The sequence below is a fragment of the Pleuronectes platessa genome, chromosome 1 (genome assembly GCF_947347685.1).
Source record: "Pleuronectes platessa chromosome 1, fPlePla1.1, whole genome shotgun sequence".
In the NCBI taxonomy this organism is placed as follows: domain Eukaryota; kingdom Metazoa; phylum Chordata; class Actinopteri; order Pleuronectiformes; family Pleuronectidae; genus Pleuronectes; species Pleuronectes platessa.
Genome location: NC_070626.1, coordinates 26,389,476 through 26,412,363, shown reverse-complemented (window position 1 = coordinate 26,412,363; position 22,888 = coordinate 26,389,476). Strand labels below are relative to the sequence as shown.

The window sequence follows — 22,888 nt, the reverse complement described above, 5'->3', positions numbered from 1 at the left end:
TTTAAAACTAACTTCTATTAAATTCTCATTCTTTAGATCCTTTCGAGATACTCTATTCAGTTTCAAAATAAAATCATATCTGATATAAATGAGAGCGGTGGGGGGGGGGGGGGGGTGGAGTTGCAGTAGAGAGGTCCCATCGACCGATTACGGGTCTCTCTCAGCTGTCAATCATCAACTTACTGCAACAAACACGGTTGTACAAACAGCAGGGTGATAGCAAAAAATATGTATTTTGACTTATTAGTTTAATTCATCAACCCTCTATTAACATGGAGGAGGCAGGGTATATGCAGCCGGCCACCGGGGGACAATTGAGACTGTTTTGGCTTCACTATTGTGGAGTTTCCTTATTTAGAGTCTGTGTGCAAAATACGAGAACACAGATAAAAGACACAATCAACTATATAGTTTGTTATTCAAACTTCTTCTCAATTTTACAATGTTTTTTCTGAAACGTTTTCAGATTTTCTTTGTTCTCCGTCTTTATTGATGTCAATCAATTAATCTATTTTTAGTGTTTTCAGAAATCTCAATGAATTTTCTTTTTTGTTGTGTTTTTCATTACATTAACATGTTTTTTTTGTGTATCTTTTTACTTCTTCTCATGTTTTCTGTAAGAACTCATTGCAATGTGTAAAATGTTAAGTTGTTGTGTTATGTGTTATTGTTTTTTATTGTTGTGTTTTGCCACATAATGTACCACCAGAGTCCCAGGCCTTTACCACACTACACCTCTCCTCCTCCACTCCGGCTCGTCACAGTTTGCCTGGTGTAGATTGAGCCTCTCATTGTAATCCACTGTGTCGTTGTAATCCTCCTGTGAGTGGCGTTTCCAGTGGCTCCGCCCCTCCTGGTCGTCTCTCCTCCTGTTGTCTCCTCGGTCACTCTGACCTCTCATCCCCTCTGCTCAAGGTAAGGCTGCTCAGCGCTTTAGATCAAATCAGCTGGGAATGAAAATTATGAAAAATTTAAATAACTTGTTAGATGAACAACACTTCTATTCACTTGATGCTGAAACAATCATTCACTGTAATAAGTGAATAAATTGTAAAGTGTGTAAATCCAGCTACCTGCTGTATCTGATGTTCAACAGTCATATATAACTTTATACCAGACTCAATTAACATTATTTAGCCAAATACTGAATGTTTTGTGAATATTATTAAATATTTCAAATTATTGTTTAATAACTTTTGGAGGAGTTGATCAGCAACACTGTGTAATTTAAAAGTCCAGTAAATGTAGCTCAGCTTTCAGGCTGCAATCAGATCGATTTATAACAAACCTGAACGTGAGTTGAAGCAAGAGGTTAGTGCCTGATTTCACAAAACATCTAACACACTGAGTGGTTGTTGGAAAAAACTAATTGTTTTGTACTTAAGGTCTTTTTAAATGTTCACAGACTTTTGTATTCATCTGGACATAAAAATTATTTGTTACTTCACAATGAAACTTTCTTACCTTAAGTTATTCCTTTGCTTACATAATTCCTTGATGAATTATTTACTCCTTTTGACTTACAACAAAAATGCTTCTTCGTACTCATTGAAATTTCCCATTATGTTATTTTGTGTTTAACAAAAGCAGAAAGTAATTTCTTCCTCCTTGGTTTAGGAAATAGATTCACAAGTTTATGTTTTAAAATATTTATTTACTGAGCTGCAAACAGCATATTTCTCTCATGATTCTGGAAACATCTTCACAAAGACTCCACTGATGAGTAAAGAAACCGCTCTTCAGAGCAACTGTTGTTAAAATAACTTTGTATTTAAGATATTACCAGGAAATTATTTTGTAAAAATATATTGGAAATACTTGAGAAACAATGTTGGAACAGTTTTATATGAGAATAGTTCTCAGTAGATAGATTGTTTTTTACCTGTTATATAAGAGGATGTCTGCTCCACTGACGAGTAAATAACACCTGTTGTGTTTATGTAGATCGTTTATATAGATTGTGTCATATTTCAGATTTCTAATCTCAAGACCTTAATTAGAAACCCTCACATCATTAACATCTTGTGTGGACGGTTTTCTTAACAGTTTGATGTTTTCTTCTGTTTGTTCTTTTCCTTCTTTCTTACCAGTGTCGCTGAAGCTGCTGAGAGACGCTACAACCATGGCTGCTGTGAGTAGGATCACTTGAGTGTCACTTTGTCACCGGCTCCCAGTTCACTGGTGGAGAACCTCGGTCTTAGAGAACCATCAGGATCCTGGATGCTGGACCTCAAGGCTCGGAGCTGTTATTGTTCCACTAGATGCTCCGGCTCTCTGGGACGGAACCTTAAGCTGTTTTTAAGAATAGGCTTTCGAAGTCCTTTCTGTAATCATGTGAAGCAGATTAAGCAGTGGGGTGTGTCGTTTGGGGTCTGCTGGAGCTCAGCTGGGGTTGTGCGACATCAGATGTGTTGTGTGTCTGTGTGAACACTGCAGTGGAATGTTTTTTAAAGAATGAGCAGCACATCTTATGATTCTCAATAACCTGTGTGAGCTTGTGTATTCTTCATGCAGACTGGATCTTTCCGCATGGTGTCAGAGGAGGAGCAGGCCATGCGCTCCAAGCTGGAGCATTTGACAGTGAAGGATCATGGGCCGGTGTTCGGGCCGTGCCACAAACTGCCCGGCCACACTGTGCAGAAGGTACAAGAAGACCAGGAGCACATCCACATGAGTTCAAATCAAATCATCCAACAGTTCCTGGAGACCACAGTATCTCATGTGTTTGTGTTACTCTGTCTCCTCGAGGCCAAGGACGAGCTGAGCGAGACGGAGGAGAGCCGGGCGTCCTCGCTGAAGGACCTGCGGGCCATGATGAAGGACAGGGCGGCCGAGGGGGACAACCTGGCCAAACTGTTGCTGGAGCGTTTCGGGGACGAGCCCGACTCGCTGCTGCTGCGCTTCCTCAGAGCTCGCAAGTTCGACGTGGTCAGGGCCCACGATCTGATGAGAGGTGAGGGACAGAGGGGACAGAGGGGACAGAGGGGACGGCCTGTCAGTCCACTGTAAATGAGCGTGGGACCACTTTTGTGCTCCTCGTTTGGGTGAACCCTGCTCATCACAGGACCGGGAGGCGTGTGTTCATTAATTGGGGCCATTGAGATGCTTCTGAGTTCCCACTGACAAAGAGCTTCTTTGTGTGCAAATAGGACAGCAAGCGCACTTTTACTTGTGAACCCATAGTGTTCTGCTGGGAACTCCACACAGCGCCTCCTGAGCTGGAACTGCAGAGACCAGGTTTCTGACTTTCATGAAATGGATTCATCATTTCATTATTAAAAATGTAAATGACAGGATAAAAGAACAGCTTGGGGAATGTCATGGTTCTGCTGCTGTGGCTCAAAAGTTTAGAAAAAGCACTTCTGGCCTTGACAGTAATATACAGGATGAGGAAAATTTAGTTTCTGCATTTTGCTATCGTTACTTGATAATTCGGACCTCACAAAGATGGAAGAATAAAAAAAAACTCCAATAAACTAGTTGGAGAACTGAGAGGAGAATGTGGTTTTATTTCCTAATGGGGGTATTCTTCTTTCAAGCGATGGTGTATGATGGGAATGTGAACTTCTTCTGTTGTGTTAATTACCACACACACAAACACACACACAACATGCACATGTAGATGGACTTTCTCACATGTGCACACATCACATTTGATGGTTAATTGGTGCGTTGAGGCCCAGAGCAGCACTGTAGATGCATTTAGACAGTGGTGTCATTGTGTTGCTCGGTTCAACAAGCAGCTGATGACTGAGACTTTGTGCACTGATGAGGGAGTTCAGCTCATCTCTCAGTTGTCATGTGCAGGTCCATGTGTGTGTTTGTGTGTACTTGAATAAACGTGTGTAGTTACTGTCCTGAAAACTTGAGCTGCTCTAACTGTCAGTGCTCATGTGACCAGAAGGGAAACATATCCTCTGCCCTCTGACACGCTGCTAAATTAAAAAGTACACCTCTAGAACTGTATTCACCCCCCAATGAACAATGCTGACAACAGAATGGCCCCCGGTCTGCAGGTTACGTGCGCTTCAGGAAGGAGTACCCCGAGCTGTTCGAGAACCTGACCCCCGAGGCGGTCCGCAGCACCATCGAGGCCGGTTACCCTGTGGTGCTGCCCAGCAGAGACAAGTACGGCCGCGTGGTCCTGCTCTTCAACATCGAGAACTGGGACCTGGAGGAGATCACCTTCGATGAGGTAGATGTGCAGCAGAGTCACAGAGCACCTTTACAGTAGGGTTAGTGTACACAAGGTGTCAGTCCCATGACTTGAGCATCACCATGGAATCTGTGGTGTAGGTCCAAAACATGTACGCGTGTGTAAAACGGACTAAAGTAAGGTTACTAAATACTGACTTGGTTTGAGTTACTCTCCCTGTCTGGAGTTTGCATGTTCTCCCCGTGTTTGTGTGGGTTTACTCCAGCTTCCTCCCACAGTCCAATAACTAGGACTGAGGATTGGGGTTTGCTTAGTTAGAGACTCTAAATTGACATGTGAATGGTTGTTTGTCTCTGTACGTTGGTCATGTGATACGCTGGCAGCTGTCCAGGGTCAGCTGGGATGTGCTCCATCTCCCAGAGATATAGATAATGAATGAACAACTGTTCAAATGTTTAGATTATTTATGTTTAAGAAACAAAAAGCAATGTGGATCATTTTTGCTGAATTGGTTATATCTACTTATTTTTCCCTATAAAGGTAATTTGACCAACTGTAAAAACACATTTCTTAAAACAACAAATGTGTGTGTGTTCATGTGTTTGCGTGTGTGTTTGTGTGTGTGTGTGTGTGGGTGTGCGTGTGTGTTAGATCTTGAGGGCTTACTGTGTGATCCTGGAGAAGCTGCTGGAGAACGAGGAGACTCAGATCAACGGCTTCGTCCTGATCGAGAACTTCAAGGGCTTCACCATGCAGCACGCCTCGGGGATCAAACCCACGGAGCTGAAGAAGATGGTGGACATGCTGCAGGTCAGACAGACAAAATAAAACAGTGAGAATGTCTCGTTGACGAACCCTCAGACCCTGTGAACCTTCACGTCTCGTGTGTGCTCTCCTGCAGGACTCCTTCCCCGCCCGCTTCAAGGCGGTGCACGTCACTCACCAGCCCTGGTACTTCACCACCACCTACAACGTGGTCAAACCCTTCATGAAGAGCAAACTGCTGGAGAGGGTACGAGCAGTCGCCATCAGTTTGTGTTAAAGACAGTTTTCCTCTCATCTGATCCGGTTGCTTTCCTCCTCAGGTCTTTGTTCACGGCGACGAGATGGAGAACTACTTGAAAGAGTTTGATGCCGAAGCCCTGCCGGCAGATTTCGATGGAAAGGCGCCGGTTTCCGACAACCAGGCCATCGCCACCAAGCTGTTTGGCTCTGAAGACACCGCTCTCTGAAAACACATCTCCAACCCCAGATGCTTCTTTTATGATCGGATCAGACGTGTGGTCTAATGTGAAGCTAGGTTTTTATTATCATTGTTATTATTCAGGTAAATAAAAAAGAAGTATCTAGAGTTAGGAGCAGGGGGCGGTTCACAGGAGAGTAAGACTGGCGATAGGAACGGGAACAGAAAAGGATGTTTAGATGTTTTTACGAAGAGAATAACTGATGGTTCTTGTTTGTGATTGTAGAGATTTGCTCCACTGCTGAATTCATTTGTTGTCCATGTACACGGAGGGCGATGAGTCGGTCATGTGTCTTTGCCTTAAAGCTAAATTTCAACATACAGACCAGCCTTGTGCCTACAGTTGTGTCGGATGAGGGAGTTAATTTTTGTGTGACTTATTGGAAAGGTATGAGGGGGGGAAATGATGATGGATAAACCTGCATGTGATTGTTGTTTTCAGAGCAGGGGCCTCCCAACACGGGGCCACGGCAACCTAGACTCCACGGCCTCGATTCATTCTGACAAAGTGCATTTGATTGTCAATTTTTCAATAAAATAGTTTTTTGTCTGTGTTTTTCTGTAGTTTTATGATTTGTCATTTTTAGCATTTGTTGTGCTGTCTTTTTGGCAAAATTTCAAAGTGTTTCAATTCAAGATTACCAGTGTAAACCAGGATTTCCTAATTAAATCAGATTTGGTTTGGATTCAATTCTGTTTCATAAAGGATGTTTACAATCATTACAGTCTGATCTAAATTGCTGTAGTAAGTAACTGTTCTCCTCCCTGATTCTTTCATGAGCCTTTTTGCTGTTTAATTTGAAATTAGCTGCACGTGTTGCATGTTTTAAAAGCCGAGCTCTTGTTTGTCTGTGTCCTTCTATGTATTTAATAACAGTTACAAAATACAAACACATGACTGTCACTTCACAGCTGCACTTTTGTTTTCTCTTTAAATGCTACGTTCATAAACTTAAACTGCAAAAAAAACCAAACCCTTAAATCTAATCCAGTATTTAGCCGTAGTAGACTGTATGTAAAGACAATATAACAGATATAAAGACAAAACACACATGTAATACATTTTGCTCAAACATGTTTTGTCATTTTATGTTGCTCTTATCACACTCATCTATGTCCAAGTGCTTATTTTAAAGTTGGTCTATTAATAGGACGAAACGTCTTGATTGACAGCTGGGACTAACTCACGATTGGTCAATCACGTGTCGGCTGGATCTTGATACCAGGGCTCCATCTACTGTAATAAATCTGGAATATTTTTGGCTTCATTTCTTCATAGTGGGAGGAAGTGGAGACATATTTTTAAAAACAGTTTTTAGTCTTTGCTACAAGGAATGAACTAGATAACAGCTTCTATTAAAGCCCTTGAGCGGACGTTGACATAAAAAATCATTTCACCATAAAACAAGTTTTTCTTTTGAGAAAATAATTTATTTTGGAACACAACCATATTTTCTCTCGTAATTAGATCACACACACACCACTGGCTTTCTCCCACAAAAACACCCAGGCTTGGATATCAGAGTTATGTTGTGTGACTGTGTGCTCCCTCTAGTTGTCGCCTCGTCCGTTTCACCCTCAGCATCAAAATGTCAACACTAAATTAAAGCTGTATAATGATAACTGTGGGTTCACGTGTTGTGGGCTCGCGTCCGTTTTCTGAGGATCAAGATTATTTTAAAGGAAAAACAAACACTGAGTGATGTCCCCCCCGATCCAAGTTGTATTTTTGGATTCATCGACATATTAAGTCACTCGAGACGTTTTATATTCCACTTCCTAACAAGCCCACAATGTTGAAAGAAGGATGCTTGAACACTGGGGTTAGGATAAATACAGAGGAGCACATGTTCATAACAACACAGCAAAAACATGTCAGATTCCACATCCATGAGAAAAAAAACTATGTGACATGTTTTGGTCTAATAAACTTTGACACTATTTCCCCGTCACATTAGTATTAATAAGAAAAGAGAACCGGTCCCGGGCGGTTATTGCCTTTAGTTGTCATCCCTGGTCCCTCAAATAATTCTATATATTCTATCTTTATATATTTATTTTTTCCTTTTTTTTTTTAAAGTGAAGAAGTTTTGGTTTTTGTCAAATCAGAGGCGGTGACATGACACAGTATACACTTACTGCAAGTTCACCCATCAGCACTCCCACTCTGATGCATGTGCACAACACAAAACGCCATAATAACAATACAAAATACAAAACAAAGAAATACACAAAATGATCCAACTAGCAAACAAATAATACATTCAAATAAAACATCTAAACCTGTATTACTGTGCAAAAAATAGGGTGGAGGGGAGAAACTTAGAAAGAACACAGAAAACTGGGTTGGTGCCTGGTGTGGCCAGGACAGAAAACCCCCACAGGACTGTTTGATGTTGTTTTGAAATGAGAGCTGTGGACCGTGACCAGAATAACCTCACTGAGGGGGAATGACAGGATGTGCGCCATTAATGACTGGCAGTTGTAGTTCAGGCTCCCTGACATCCGAGGGCAACAGCGATCTGTGGTTTTGGACGATGAAAGAAAAAAAAACGGCCGACAGCTCAGAGAGACACTGACACACTCTCCTCTGTGATGTCCCTCATCGTCCATAATAAATAAAGTTAAATAAAGTCTGTTATTATACAACTCAGTGTCGTGAATTCAGTCCTGATCAAAGCAATCCCTGGTCTCGTTCTAACCTTACAGTACCACACAGGGACGGTGAACAGATTCTAGATGTGGATCAAATAAGATCAGGCCGAAATTCTGAGTGGATCAGTGAATCCACAGTTCAATATTTTCATCACTGACATAAATGTCTGAATATTATCACAGAAAAAAAACTCTGTTAAAGTCAGAAACGTTCCAGCGATTTCAGCCATGATGATATTTACTATTACAGCACTAGTTATATTCCTTTGACAAAAGTAAGCTTCCAATATTGAACTCTGATGCTCGGCATAATTAATATTCAGTTGTTATTTTCTCGTCTTTGAGTATTAACAATCAAATTAAAAACTTTTAATTTGATTGTTTCAGATATTCTGCACTCCTCTATGATTGACAGTGTGCAGCTACATGAATTTGCCTTGATTTGCCAAAATTCCCTCAAACTGGATTTAAACACCACAACATGGCAGATCGTATTAAAACATAATCTTTGGTCTAAAAAGCTCTAAGATGCACGCTTGTCAATCCTTGCACGTTCCTTTGTTGCCCAACGGTCTCACCAGTGTTTAGATACAGATTTGCTTGGCTGGACTTCATGGGTCCTTACAAGGTTTGAGAGAAGCTCTCAGTCAGGTTCAGGTTCTGAAAAGTCCACAGGTCTCATCCAGATGTGATCCAAACAGATTTGTGATTAGTGTTTAGTGTGAATTGCAGCGGTCCACGCTTCTGTGTCGCTGTGGCTTTAACGCTCAGCCAAGAAAATAGGAAAAGCTTAAAGTCGTTAAATCTGTAGAATCTGTCTGTTCTTTCTTGGATTCAGGTTTCTCCATCTAAATCATACTATTTTGGTTTCGCTTGGCATCCTCAGCCCTCCTACTCATCTCACCTCACAGCTCAGATTATAAAAATCTTAATGTCTGCTTCATGCCGCTGAGCTCTCCCATCAATAGCAACAGAGCGACTAATAGGTAGACATCATTTTCAAACTGTCAAAACCACAGGCTCACTTGTACTAAGATGTTTGTATGAAACGAGGTACAGGGTCGGGTACTAGCCTCTGTGTGCAGGGGCAGCAGGTTTTCGTCTGTGCAGTAAGAAAAAGGTTTCAGAGTTTCTGCAGGATCCTGGAGCTGATCATAGGCAGACGGAAAAGTAAGAGGGCTCAAAGACGCCGACGGAAGAGAACACAGGGAACATTTGAGTCATCTAACTTCTTGTTATCATCCTCGCTCCTACCAGTTCCTCTTCTCAAACCTATGAAACCTATAAAGGGTTAAAAAAAACGAAAAGAAACGGGAAAAGAAAAGATTGTGTCATACAGGGTTTAAAGTGCATTGAATCAAAACGATAGAATGCGACCGAGGGAATGTGTATGAGTCCCATCTAGGGCTGATCCCCGGTCATGTCTGGTGCCAGGAGGACGTGAACTGGAAGTAAAGTGTAAAAATCCCACTGGAACACTTCTCTACTGAACATTTCCTACCAACCATGGAGCAACAGTTCACCCAGAAGAACAGAGAACGGAGAATTTGAACCAACCAAAACACAAGGATCACATGCTCTGTCTTCCACTCTCGGTCTGCACAGGCACACACAGATATATAAACTACATCTGTGGGTCACAAACACACTAGAAAGACGCTGTGTTGGTTAAGACAGCGGACTAGGCTCTACGGCCTTGGCGGTGATTAGCAGTGAGCTTCTTAGAAAGGTGCAGGAAACGGACACCGTCTGCAGCACAGTCTTGATTTAGGTTTAAAAAGGAGGCTTCTCGTGTGCTCTTGTTTGTCACTGGACAACTCAAAGGGTTGTTCTCGTGTTCCTTCTAATGCCAGCGTGTATTTGGTCAACGCCTCCGCTCGCCAAGGATCGTTGCTGTGTGCGTGTAAAGAAACGAAAAATGTCAAAAGGTCTCGCAACGAAAACGAGCACAAAGGCAGTTAATTGTTTCTGTCCCTTGACATACTGTAAGGTGATGGTGACTAGAAAGGGGGGGGGAGGGGGGAGAGATTGTGGTGAAGGCTTGACATGTGTGGGTCAGTAGCAGTGAGTAGCACCCGGAGGAGAAGGCAGAGAAGAGAGAGCAGTTTAAGGTTCAGTTCAGGTGTCTCCTCAGTGCTGGGACAGTGGTGCTGGAGGGGGTGAGGGGGGTGAGGGGTGAGAGGGGACAGAGAGAGAGGGTGAGAGACGTACAGGCCGGAGGGTTTAGGCTTTTTCCTCCACGCAGGACCTCTCAGTCAGGGGCCCGCTTTGGCATGGCGGTTTCTGTTTCTCCCACTGGCACATGGAGTTGGCGTAACCCACAATCACTTTGTCCATCCAGGTGAGGGGCTGGGGGAAAAGCACCGCGCCCTCGAAGAAGCCCAGGTGGCCTCCGTGCAGTGTCAGGGCAAAGATCACGTTCGACTTCTTCGCTGCAGGATGACACAACACACGGTCATTAGGCTCCTGTTCTGTGCGTCATCATCAGTAAACACAACCCAGGACATGAGAACACACATGGCCTTGCCAGGGGTTGTTATTTTGTGGTAGATAGCGAGGGAGGATTTGCCTGGTCAGACAGATAAGAGATAACAGCAGGGCTTGACTTCTGGCAGGTATGTTCATGAGACAGCTACTGTACCACTGCTGAGACTTTGAGCCAGTCCAGTGAGTTGATAAAGAAAAATACACTACTTCTGTCTTGAATTATAAAGTTAACAAACATTATTCAAAAAGCAGCCTCTGGATGTTTTGTTTAATTGTTTTAACGTGTAGCTTGGAGGTGATTTAGAACAGGACATGAAAACGGGTTTCCCTTAACTGACAGGTTTCTCAGATTGTAACACTCACAGCATGTTTGGTTGCAATTTACATGCCAAACCCTGTGCATGGACTTCTGAAGGAAAATAAAGACTTCTTTTCTTGACTGGTTCTGAAAATAAACTGAACCGACTCCTTAAGGATCACCTAAGGCGATAACTTAGTGCCCAACATCAGTTGTGAACTCATTAAGGATCCTCCAGGGGAGCGGAGCAAATCGCTGCAGCCAGGTTCCAAAATGTTGATTAAAAACTCAGGAGTGGAGGCTAGTAGAGCAGCATATTAACACTGATCATGATCACATACAATGTTTAAAATAATCATATGTGGGTCTAATGCTGTGGTGTCCAAGTATTTTTGGTCACATGACGGGCTCATTAACAATCATCAGGAAAGGATTAAGTACTTCACCTTCACTCTAAACTCTGCATGAGACTAATGCTTCATCTGTGTTTTTCCTCAGTGTGTGAATACAGCAAGAGAAAGTGGATCCATTCATATTTTGAGTTAATTCACAATAAATAAATTCAAAGCATGTCATGTAGCAGAAAAAAACATTAAATCATTTAGATCATCAGATCAGGTCAGCTGACTCAGTCAACTCTTTAAGTCTCTTCCTAAAACCTACATCTATCAGAGAGCCTTTCCTGAGTCTTAACTTTCTTTATAATGGTCTTAATGTATTTTATTGAGCATTTTACACATCACTGGTATTTCTACACTAATTTATTCTGACCCGTTCGTTTTCAACTTGCTGCCTTTGTAATGGATTTTGTGTTTTTAAAAGTGCTCTATAGATAAAGATTATTATTATGTATTTATTAGAGTGCTGCAGACAACCATGCCGGGTCTCGATCCCTTTATCCTCCTGCTCATATCTGGGTTAGTGGGAGAGCCTGATGCGGTTGACTAGTGATCGAGGTCCCACAGGACTTTCACCACTGTGCACTTTACAAAGCAGCTACTGATCTGCCCGGGGACAACACAGTGCTCCCCCAGACCTGGAGCGACCTGGAGCCACCATCGCACCAGGCGCTGAGTGACAGGCTGGAACAGAACAGTCTGTGGAACAGGTTGTACTTACAACAGGATGCTGCAACTCACTAAGTGCGACATTACTAATAAATCATTGTACGCGTTTACTTTGTGTTTACTTAGCATTGTATTACAGCAACATTCAAGGTATGTCTACAACACAACAAATCTGAGCTGCGTATTTAGTTACCTCTTTGTAAACTCTTCTTATTTAATCGAAACATTTTAAATCTGAGCTCATTAAAGCAGCACAGCGTTCTTCTGTTGAGTTCTATTTCTGGTGCTCGACTATCAGAGTCACTGTATCGTATTGTGAAGCAAAGGGGCAGCTGATACTGTGCAATCCTCTCTAGAGACGCATGTCAGATAAAATCGCTTGTACTTCCAGTCAGGACTCACCCGCCCACCCACCCACACACTCTTAGATTAGGAATTTTCCTTTTCAAAAATAGTTAAAGGGGTCAGTAAGTATAAATATAACTCCGGCTGAGCAGAGGGAGAGCTTGTTGGGCGGTATGTCATTTAACCAAGTGCCTTTTTGTTATTTTGAAAATGAGGTTTGAACTTCCTGCTCGGTGTATTTGTAGATTAGATGTTTATTTTGGAAACCTGGGAAATAGTTAAATTCACTTTACACTGGCTCATGGAAAGAGTCTCAGCTGTGTGTTTGAGTGATGTCACAGCTGCTGTAAAGAAAAAAGACATTACTCATAGACTTGAGCTCAGGGCCACACCCGGTGTAGGTCAGGGTGCAGAGCAAACACATCACTGAGCCTTTTCAGACTGTAGACTAACTTATAGAGAAATAAATCAGAGGTGTCAGCTCCAGTGATTAGTCAGGGAGGAGAAGCCTGTGGATTCAATGGAGAATCTCTTGAACATGTGCCATGATCTGTCTGCAGGTACTTCCCAAACTGGTTTGCACAAGGACATTATTTTTGGTTCAAGTTGGTAGAAATCTGTGAATTTGTCGGCAGTATTAAATATTAAGTTTGAATGAGGAATACTGTAGTAACATGCGTACTCAATGCGAAGTAAGTAGTGATTACGAGTGCAATTATGTTCTCTACGCATCTGGTTATCTACACAAACACACGCTTGAAAGTGAGTCGTGTCAAATAAGATTTCTAAAGTTAAAATACTTTTAGTTTAGTATATTATTTTTTAACAATGAGGTTTAGTCTTCGTCTGTTGTTGTGTTGCTTGTTGTTAGTTACCTGCTAGTGTGCGAGGGATAGTGAGCAGTGATTCATGGACCAGGGGATCATCTGCAGAGTTCACTAACAGCAGTGGCACATTTACCTGGAAAAAAATAAAAATAAAAAAACTCACACATTGAATATTAAACCATATCCAAAAGAGAAAAAGTGAGATGATAAGGTGTGTGTATGTGTAGAGGCATATCTTACATTGTGTATATAATGAACACAACTCTCCTTCTCGTAGTACTCTTTGAGAGAGCTGTGGCCGTGGAATTTTCTGTTGGAACCCAGAGAAGAAAAAGAATTGTAAAAATGTGCTCGACATGGAAACGGGTTAGAGAAGAATATCTCATATTTCTGATTCTCCACACTATGCAATGCATAAACACTTCTGCACGCAACAAGTCAAATATAGATAAGGATATCTTTAAACTCAGATCTGTTATTTACTTTATCAACACTGAGGGCTGTGACTTTCACTTGATGAAATCTTAAAGTGTCTCTCCACTTACCTCATGATGTTGTCGTCGATCTGCATGAGGGAAGTCGCTGTGTACAGCCGACTAAGATCTGCATCTATCACTTTAACTGAGTTTCCTCCAAACAGACTGTGTCTGTAAAATTTAAAAGACATAAACACACAAACATTATTGAAGAACAATAAAGAACAATAAATAACTTAAATATTAGTTGCATGCCTTAAGGGGGCTGTATGCATTACTGGGGGGAGTGAGCCTCCCTTTACTGAGAAAAAAAATGTAACCACTTCTAACCAATATCTCAAAACATCATAACAGTATTAGTATGGGGACCTCTTATGCTTTTTCTATTTTGATAGGAAAATACATTATTACAATGTTGAATTGTCATCTTAATAATAGTCGTAATTTAATAGAGTAAATAACTTTTGTGAACACATATTTACATATTTAGCAGAGGGACACACCTACACAAATGTACACAAAGTAGGCAATTAGGGAGGGGGGCCTTAAAGACGCAGGACCTAATTCAGCTGTTTCAGAAAAGACTGAACTGCAGGATCCATAGAGGGCCAGTATAAGAGATATAGAGGGATTTTTTAAATGTAAATAGTGTTAAGATACTCTAGTGGAGTTCAAGGATAAATAAAGATCTGGAAATGAGCATTATAGGTCCTCTACAGAGGCCAGCAAAAATAATTGACAATGGTGCAAACTTTAGTATTCATACAGCCCCTAAAGTTAAGTGCAAATCACAGACAAGATAAAGATAAACTCTAATATCTTTGCAAACAATCTCCTAATGGAAGTTTAGAGAATCGACAAACCACGTTGTCTGTTATACTGATGTGAAGCTGCAGGGTCGTCTTTGGCAAACACGAGAGAACAGCTATGCAACATCTTAAACTTAACATCATGAAAAACTAAAGAGAAACAATTTGTACTTCATGTGCGACAGTGATACCTGTGTGAGAGGATGATTTTCTTCATGTTGTCGGCCATGAGGAAGTTATAGAAGCGTCTGAACTGATCCCACTGGAGGAATGTTTCCTGGGCCCTGAGAGATACAGGCAAACACACAGGAAGTTAGCTTTGTGCAGCCTGTCTGCATTCCAAACAACACACTCAATGTCCTGTGTAATCCGCTGGACAAAGGGTCACACTGGTGGAGAGTAGCAATGGTCTGAGGCATTAATATGCAGCTCACTGACGGAGACAGGCTGAAGCAACACAACAGCTAAAAGGTATTCAACAAATTTTGACCGTTGGAAAACATAAATGATTTACTTCTGTTATTACAATACCATTTGATTTAATAATCCACAATTGTGGAAATAAACCGTGATTGTAACTGAAGGAACGCTGACAGAAGCAAGGGCGTAGGTTTGGATAATGATTTGAAAGGGGAATTCATTATAAAGGGGAAAAGAAATCCTAAGGGACAAAAGGGCCGGTCTCTACAACACACCCTTCTCCCAGTGCCAACACGCAGACCTACGCAGACCCAGCCCATCATATCTGCCAGGAGACACTGGCTGCATGTAAAACAAAGGAGGTGCGGCCCAGTCCAAATGAGCTCAGGGTCGAGAATCCACTACGACACAGATATGACCTAGTGGTTTTAAAACAACATGGTAATACACTGGTTTGATGAATCGTGACTATTTATATTACGTGTTTATTCTGGACAAGTTAGTTCAAATTACACAGGTTAGCCCTTTCTGCATTATGCCCGTTTTTTGTGAAAAATACATGGAATACAAATAAGTGGATGACTGGATTAGGCCACACCCTGATGCTGATGGCTTTGTTTTGCCAACGTTCTTCAAAATAATAATAAAACTTATAAAGTGCTTTAAAAAAGACAAGGGAATAAAACACAGAACGAAGAAAATATCATCATTAATGAATGATTCAGCAGCTGTAAAGAATAATTTATGTCCAGATACTCGATTACATCATGAAGGAACTTATCATTTTGTGACAATGCCATATTTTATTTATATTTAAAAGTGTGTGTGTGTGTGTTAAATTCCAGCGTTATAAAGGGGCTGTGATGATTCAATGCAAATCTAATAAAGAGGGGAGCTGACGACATCCTACCTGAGAGCACTGTACCCCTGAGACACGCTGACGCAACACAGCACGCGCTCCTGGTTCGTCCTGTTCTCGCCCAGGAACTTACACACAATGTTCCCACCCAGACTGAAGCCAACCATCATCAGCTGCGTCTGAGGATACGTCCGCTTAATGTAACCGACCATGGCTGCAAACTCCCATGTGCACCCTGCAAGAGAAACAGTGTCGAGTTACCAATCTACACAAAGCAACATCTGTAGGACGGAGCGTTTCTCTCAGCTCAGCAGATCCAGCTCAAGGTGCCTTTAGCACAGAGCATCACATTTATTTATCTCGATTAGACCTTTTAACTAAGCTCAGGTCTGAAACACCATGTCATCTTTAGATCTAGGAGGTTCGAGGTCACCCACGAGCTCGTGTGTCCCTTTTAACTTCAGAGTCAGCTCCTTGTTCTCACCGTAAGTGAACATTCGTGGAGAGGTGAGCTCGATGTTGGGAAGAGCTCCCAGGTGGTTCAGCACAGCACAGCGGTAACCGTCCTTCTGGGCGTGATCCACAAACGTTCGGATGTAATGCTTCTCACTGTGGTTGCCAATACCAGGGCATATCACCATGGTGATGTCATCTGGTGAAACAGGCAGACAGATTGGAGAGATTCTCGCCAATGAGAAATGTGATAGCATGGAGAAGGAAAGGATGTAATCCCCCTAAACAGCACATTAAGACGAAGCACCGCGACACATCTACAAACTGAATTATTAAAATCAAATGTCATGTGAGCCTTGTGCTTTCTGAGTAGAGTGTGAGACCAAAGCTGAGGAGTCAGGGTTCAGTGGCGTCCGAAGAAAGGATTAGGTTGTTTAACTGTCCTCAAAGAGCCGCGTGATAGACACGGTGCGCCTCGTCTAAAAGATCGATAGTTCAGGAAAGAGTCAAATACATTATCACAGCTGACCTAGATAACAAATCAAAGCTGAACATGACTCTTCTTGTAAGATTACCTCAAATCAGGTCTATTTCTAGCAAAATCTCAAACTTGTCTCTGAGGGATTTACAACTCCCTCTACCCCTGACCCTTTAAAAAGAACAAGCAATCTAAAGTATCTTCCAAATAGCAGCAACCAGCAGTTTAAAAATTTTGTTTTCGAGATCCTCACCTCCTGTTCGATGGTCCCCCAGTGGCTCAAAGAGGTCAAAGGTCGCCGTGGCCCCATCCTGCATCGGCAAGTACTTTCTGATTCCACTGGGGTTCGGGGAGCTCACCCGACCAAGTTTACCATACAGTGCTGTCTGGAGGTGGCCACTCTTGCCCCATAATAAGGGAGGAATGTACCTGAAAAACACAAATAGAGACTCCGCTTTTAGATTGTATCTAGAAACAGGAGTTTATTTGTCTGATGCACAAGGTGAGTGCCTGTAAAATAGAATCAACACAGTGTTATCCTGAGCATGTACATTTGCATCCTCGGTGTGTGATACGGACATGAACTTCCTGATTCATCGTTTTCATACAATGTCACCTTTCTTCTGAACTATCACTCCACCCTCTGAACATACATCAATGTTTAACACCAGTCTTGAGCTTTGTTTCACTGAGTTCAGCCGTGCACGCGTGTACTCGAGTTCCAGTGAAGCTCCTGTAGGAGGGAGCTGTGGGAGTTGAGTCTTCGGATTACGTAATATTTCTTTGAAATGTGGAGCCTTGTGCTGTGCATTATCGTGATTCACCACCTTTCCACAGACACCAAGAGCTTGTAAATAACTTTACAGGAAAACCCTTTCAGATAATATCCCATTATATAAAAGGAATTTACAGAGATGCAACATTAAAATCATGGCTTTAGGGTCAACAGCCAAAACAACTATATGCTTGTTCTCAATGTAGAAAGACTAGGTTGAGTCACAGGTTCTGTTAAAGACAAACCAGACCCCATCTACAAACAGAGGCTCTAACAAAGACATACATGACTTATTCACAGTGTTGAGAAATGACATATTCGCCCACCCTAACCGTTCTTTTGTTTCCCTATTAAATCAAATCCTATCTGGATTCTTTCCTGTTAACCTTGCAGTTAAGAGTGGGAGGTAATGAGATGATATACTGAAGATCTGTATAATGAAACTAGTGGTGTGTACAGTACACAGATCAAAACACAGAGACAGCAGAGCAAAGGGTACAATTACATCAACAGACCTACAACCTTGTGTTTCCTCATCTCTTACCGAGGATCCCAATAATTACTCCACCTAGAAAATACACTCTTACATAAGAGAATTGTGAATCACCAGGCAGACTGCCTGTCACCTGCCAGTGATAATGTAATCACCTCCAGCGCTCAGCACTGCAAAGGCAGCTGAAGCTTAACCACACTACTCTAGAAGATAGTTTGTGACTCGATGATTACAGGCGGAGGATAACCTCCTGGTTGTCGTGCGGATAGGAGGATTAAAAACATCTCCAGGTTTGCCGAGTTCAGTGTTAGTAAGTCTAACAACAGCTTTCTTCTTCTGCAGGCTCCAACAAGTCACATTGAAGATCCCATGAGTATAGAAAACGTGAAACTGATGACAAAGTGAAAGAGATCAGGTATGAAAGCTTGTCAAGAGTCACAGAATTACTGACACTTCCCCATAACTGAAGATAAGGGGAAAAAAATCCTCGAAATTTCACCTTATCTAGCCATTTACAGACAAGACAGTAAGTGTTTCCTCGAGCCAAGCGGAGAGCCCTGAGATCATTTCAGTTATCTGTTCCATGTTGTTTTTTTAATATAGATTTATAACAACATGCTAATATCCGTCGTTGAGAAAGAACCACATCGCAGAGACGTTACAAACTGTGTAACCTGTCATAAAAAAAATCTCTTTCTCTTAAAAAAAAATTCAATTTTAAAGAACAATGGAAATAGCTTTGAAGACAAATATTATGAAAACACTTCACTATGTATTGGGAGTGACGGCAGGTTATGATCGCTCTTTGAACGTAGGTGATTTTGAAGGGGAAGTCTGAGAGAGGTTGAATGTCATCATAACTATCAGGCAACAGAAAACAGATGCATCCCCTTGATCTGGCAAAGATCTAAAGTCCAGAGCTGAAGTCCAGATGGCACAGCCAGACAATTTGATAAAAAAATTCAGATTTATAAATGGGTAAACAAACCTGTACCATGCTGAGGCTCATTGATGGTCTCTCATTTGACTTTTAACCGTTTCATTATAAGACTCAATTTGACTTGGTTTGTGGGTGTGTTTTTTCTGGTATTGCTCTGTTTACTGTTGACTGCTGCCTTGATTTACACACTCAAGACACCATGCAGCACCACACTTTTAACAGCAAGGACTAAATTCAGTTTAAATGTTTTTAAACACTGAGGAACATGTCATTTAAGTACAACAAATGAAAATCTGAATTTTGACTTGTTCTTTGTTGTCCTCATTAGTCAAAACCCCTGTGTGCCTGCTCCATAACCTAAAATGTTGTTGCCCATTAACCTCACAACACCCCTCTTATGCTTTCAACAGTGTAATTGATCTTTGTTATGCAACCCTGCACGGTGTCATCATGCGTTACAAACGTGATACAAACACAGATGATGTGCCAATGCCAGAAACAACAAACACCGATTGGTTCCAGTTAGCACAGTTAAGCTATTCACTGGGGCGAACATTTCTATAAGCAAAAAGTAGGGGTTCAGGGAAGAATGGTAACAAGCCAGACATGAATGTAAACAGCAGTGTGGCCTTAGGAATCCCTGACACCGCGGCTGAATGCCAAAGGGCTCAGTAACAATCGGTTCCATAAACAGACACTCGTGATGAAGACATGCAGAGAGTCGTCCAACAGGGCTGGAACTTCCACTGGAGTATTAGAAACACAGCAGATGACAGGACAGGGACAGTGATACTAATGGAGGAAAGATGATGAAGTTTAAACTGTTTAAAAGGGAGGAAGAGTTTCTCCTTCAAAGGACAGGATGTTATATCCCTGTTGGTAGCCTGGTTTATGTTACACAGCAAAAAACAAAACAATGGTTTGCATCAGTTACTATAAACTCAGCAGACAGATTTAAAGAATAATCAGTCTTACCCCGAGGACAGCATCATCCACACTCAAAATAAAGCCTTGTGTTTAATTAATGCTGGAACTGAGGGTAAGACCAGACAGATGGGACGGCCCCAGATGGCTGTGCAGCAGCGATATATCTATGGCAGCACGTTGAGTGACAGATACAAAGCTGACATCGCAACTCACTCTTTGGTCAGCTGAGAACAGGACTTCAGAAGGAAGCGGTTGAGGGGCGTGTCCTGGTAGGTGAGGTCGGGGGGCGCGGTGGGGCTTTTGAGGTTCAAGCAGCGGACGACGACGTAGAGCACCGTGGCCACCGCTGCCAGCTTCATGCCGTCAAACATGGCCGGCAGCTCCGGAGAGATGGTGTGCACGTCCGACTCGTGAGCGCTCATGATTGCTCTGAAAAACACAAAAACAACGCAAATTATTTTCTGCAGTTTTTGATCAACTCTGGTTAAGTCAGAGGTGAGTAAAAGCACAAAAACGTCAAAGTGAAATATCTGACTGACCTTAATTTTTCTCTTATTGCCAACAGATCTGTGGGAATACAGAGAGAGGATGACTCAGTCAGATGAAGAGCGGGGAGAATCCATTATTTAATACACTGACCTTAATTACACTTCATCTAACACAGTACTGATAGGAAACCTGGCTACATAAAAGACAGAGGTGGAGACATTACTTTAAATAAATCAAAACAAAGTTATCTCCGCTGTGACTTTACAGACAAAAAACAGGAAGTGTCAAAAAGTACAAAGGCCACAGAATCTCCTGCTGACACAGGAACGGGATGTTGTGCCACAGGATTTCACAAATAATACACAGCATTGTTTTGTATCGTTAGAAATAACAAAATGCAAAGGTGAACAAAAAAAGTTTCTCCTGACGTTGTTAGTGGAAAGTTGGCCTCCTATAACGACTCGTTCCGAAAGCCTGAAGTCACAGTGGAGTGGTCAAACCTGTGGAACAAAAAAAAAGACACACAATTAATTAATTGACCCTAATGGAATAAAGAAATTCAGAAGTTTTTCTCCTTTTAAACATTTTCCTTACACCGTGGGAATACTTGGCAAAAACGGCCTGGACACATTGCCAGTGACTCCTCTTCAGTGAGCTGTGACTCCGGCTGCAACTCACTTCCATCTATCAATCTTATCTATCTTGTTTGTTGAAAACGTCAGATTGTTTATGAAGACTTTTACGTTTTTTTCCCACGGCTCAAGGTCACATGTTCAGATGGATATTAGCAAACTCTCACGTTTTTAGAAGCAGGAACCAGGAAACGTGCAGTTTCATCATACAAGAATGCCACATGATTATTTGTTGATAATAGTTTCTTATTTTCTGCCATTTACGTAACTGCTGCTGTTCTACTTGAAGTTATGACCCCTGTCTGTTTGTTTGTTTGTAAGCACGATTACACAAATCTACACGACATATAACCATCAAACTTGGTGGAAGGGTGTGGAGGAAGAACCTATTACATTTTGTTGCGGATCCAGGAATATTTTTAACTTTAACACTGTGAGTTTAGGGTGTTTTTCCACATTTTCATTGAGAATAATTTAATGGACCTCGATGAAGAAAATCCGCCGTGTTTAAAGGAGTGATGGTTTCAATCCAGCTGGTCAGATAATGCGATTTGATTATTCAGAAATCATAAAACTAAAACTCTTATCGAATGTAAATAAAAAGAAGCATTTGCAGCTTCAGATTTCAGTTTTTTCAGGACATTCTAATTTGAACAGTATGGTTTATTTGGACTGGTGGTCAAAGGTCGTAATGGACAAATCATAAATCACCAACAGGATCAGTTAATCTTAAGGGTTTTAAACTTCTTAAAGGTTCAGTGCAGAAGATGTAGATGAAAGGGATACAAATAATGTTTTCACTAGTGTTTGATCATCTAAAATGTACGAATTGTAGTTTTTCTTTACCCTAGAATGGGGCCTTTATATTGAAATACTTTATATTTACATTTGGACTGGATCCTCTCTATGGAGGCTGCCATGTTTATTTTGTTTGCAGTCGTCCAAACTAAACACCTTTTGATATTTAATAACAATTGAGGTCTTCCACAGGTCCTCTCTCCTGGGTGGAAGGGGAAGGGGTTGAGGGGGGGTCCTCAGCTGCAACATGACACTGCCCCAGTACATTCTACACACTGGACCTTCTAAAAACCAGTCAGACCCTGAACCACACGAACCAGGGACAGATGCGCACCAGTACCTCCTGCCCACGTGTTTCCAGGTCACAATAAAAAGGAAAACAGCAGAACCCAGTGGAAGTTAAGTGTTGGACACATCAGCTGTAAAAACACAACACGGGGCCAGAAATGTCCTCAGCTGCGGGACATTAGCTTCATCACTCACAAGCTAGCAGCAGGGCTAACAGCAGGGCTAACAACCCCCCCATCAGAGGACACCTGCGTGTTTATCAGACGCCACAGTGCGTTAAGCTAACACAACCACAACAACCATTAGACAAGGAGATGTTCATGTTCCTCCTTCTTTGTCACGAGCCTCCGCGGGAAGAGAGGCGTGGACATCCCCCGGGCACACACTGTCCTGTCGGCGCTAGCTAACCCCCGAAGAGACGCGTGTGTTGGTTCTTTTTGTTTGGACGGAAGATTAAAAATGGAGAAGCTGCGTGTGCGCCTTTGTTTTTGTTTTCTCTCTGACAAGGCCAGAAAAAAAATTAAAAATAATATTTAAATAAATAATGTCGGCTTTAAGGACGAGGTCGCTCAACGCACTTGCCACAGTATTTAAACTCGGGGGGAGGGGGGGCAGCAGGCTTTTTAAACAGCTTTCTTTTCCCACGACCTCCATTTTACTTTGCTAATTTCTAAGGAATTTAACGGTGCGACGTCTACCGTTAACGATTGATCTAATGAACGAGGCAGCATCACCAGCCGAGCACCGACACGTTCACACACAAACACCCGGGTCTCCACTCACCTCAGCCCAGGGGGAGATGAGCGGATCCGCTCCTCGCTGCTGGAAAGTGCTCCCGGTTGTTATATTCGTGACATGTTGTGTTGATGGGGTCCGGTAGAGATCGGGACGTCCTCCGGTGCAGAGGCGAGGTGAACGACGGCAGCAGCTCCCGAGCTTCTCCCGTTCACTTCCTACAAGGATCCGACATCAG

At 42.1% G+C, this 22,888-nt stretch overlaps 2 protein-coding genes across 5 annotated transcripts in view; one reads left to right on the top strand and one right to left on the bottom strand.

Annotated features, from left to right (window-relative positions):
- The window catches only part of LOC128444336 (monoacylglycerol lipase ABHD2), a 27,631-nt gene extending 4,743 nt beyond the window's left edge, over window positions 1-22,888 (bottom strand). Inside the window, exons 1-14 of one of the 4 annotated variants that reach the window (XR_008339148.1) lie at window positions 22,699-22,888; window positions 20,626-20,697; window positions 20,248-20,275; window positions 19,922-20,137; window positions 16,827-17,002; window positions 16,127-16,294; window positions 15,694-15,877; window positions 14,555-14,647; window positions 13,624-13,725; window positions 13,319-13,388; window positions 13,127-13,211; window positions 10,266-10,486; window positions 4,823-4,960; window positions 726-947 (exon numbers count right to left, since the gene is read on the bottom strand). Coding sequence is in view for 2 of the 4 variants with exons in the window: in XM_053426795.1 (XP_053282770.1) it covers window positions 10,278-10,486; window positions 13,127-13,211; window positions 13,319-13,388; window positions 13,624-13,725; window positions 14,555-14,647; window positions 15,694-15,877; window positions 16,127-16,294; window positions 16,827-17,002; window positions 19,922-20,130 (1,296 nt within the window). In the remaining 2 variants the exon portion in view is untranslated. Of the gene's footprint in view, window positions 1-725; window positions 948-4,822; window positions 4,961-6,808; window positions 10,487-13,126; window positions 13,212-13,318; window positions 13,389-13,623; window positions 13,726-14,554; window positions 14,648-15,693; window positions 15,878-16,126; window positions 16,295-16,826; window positions 17,003-19,756; window positions 19,896-19,921; window positions 20,138-20,247; window positions 20,276-20,625; window positions 20,698-22,698 lie in introns of those variants that run through there. The other 3 variants (XR_008339150.1, XM_053426795.1, XM_053426954.1) reach the window with 3 other exon arrangements.
- Window positions 2,123-5,905, top strand: rlbp1a (retinaldehyde binding protein 1a). The gene is made up of 7 exons (XM_053429820.1): window positions 2,123-2,131; window positions 2,515-2,643; window positions 2,749-2,953; window positions 4,017-4,195; window positions 4,808-4,966; window positions 5,058-5,168; window positions 5,242-5,905. The coding sequence occupies exons 1-7, from the start codon at window positions 2,123-2,125 to the stop codon at window positions 5,386-5,388; spliced, it is 939 nt and encodes a 312-aa protein (XP_053285795.1). The 3' UTR covers window positions 5,389-5,905.

Bases quoted from the DNA above. Each gene is read 5' to 3' on its own strand.
- rlbp1a (XM_053429820.1), top strand. The intron at 2,644-2,748 runs GTACAAGAAGAC...TGTCTCCTCGAG, and splicing joins CCGGCCACACTGTGCAGAAG to GCCAAGGACGAGCTGAGCGA. The intron at 4,967-5,057 runs GTCAGACAGACA...GCTCTCCTGCAG, and splicing joins AGATGGTGGACATGCTGCAG to GACTCCTTCCCCGCCCGCTT.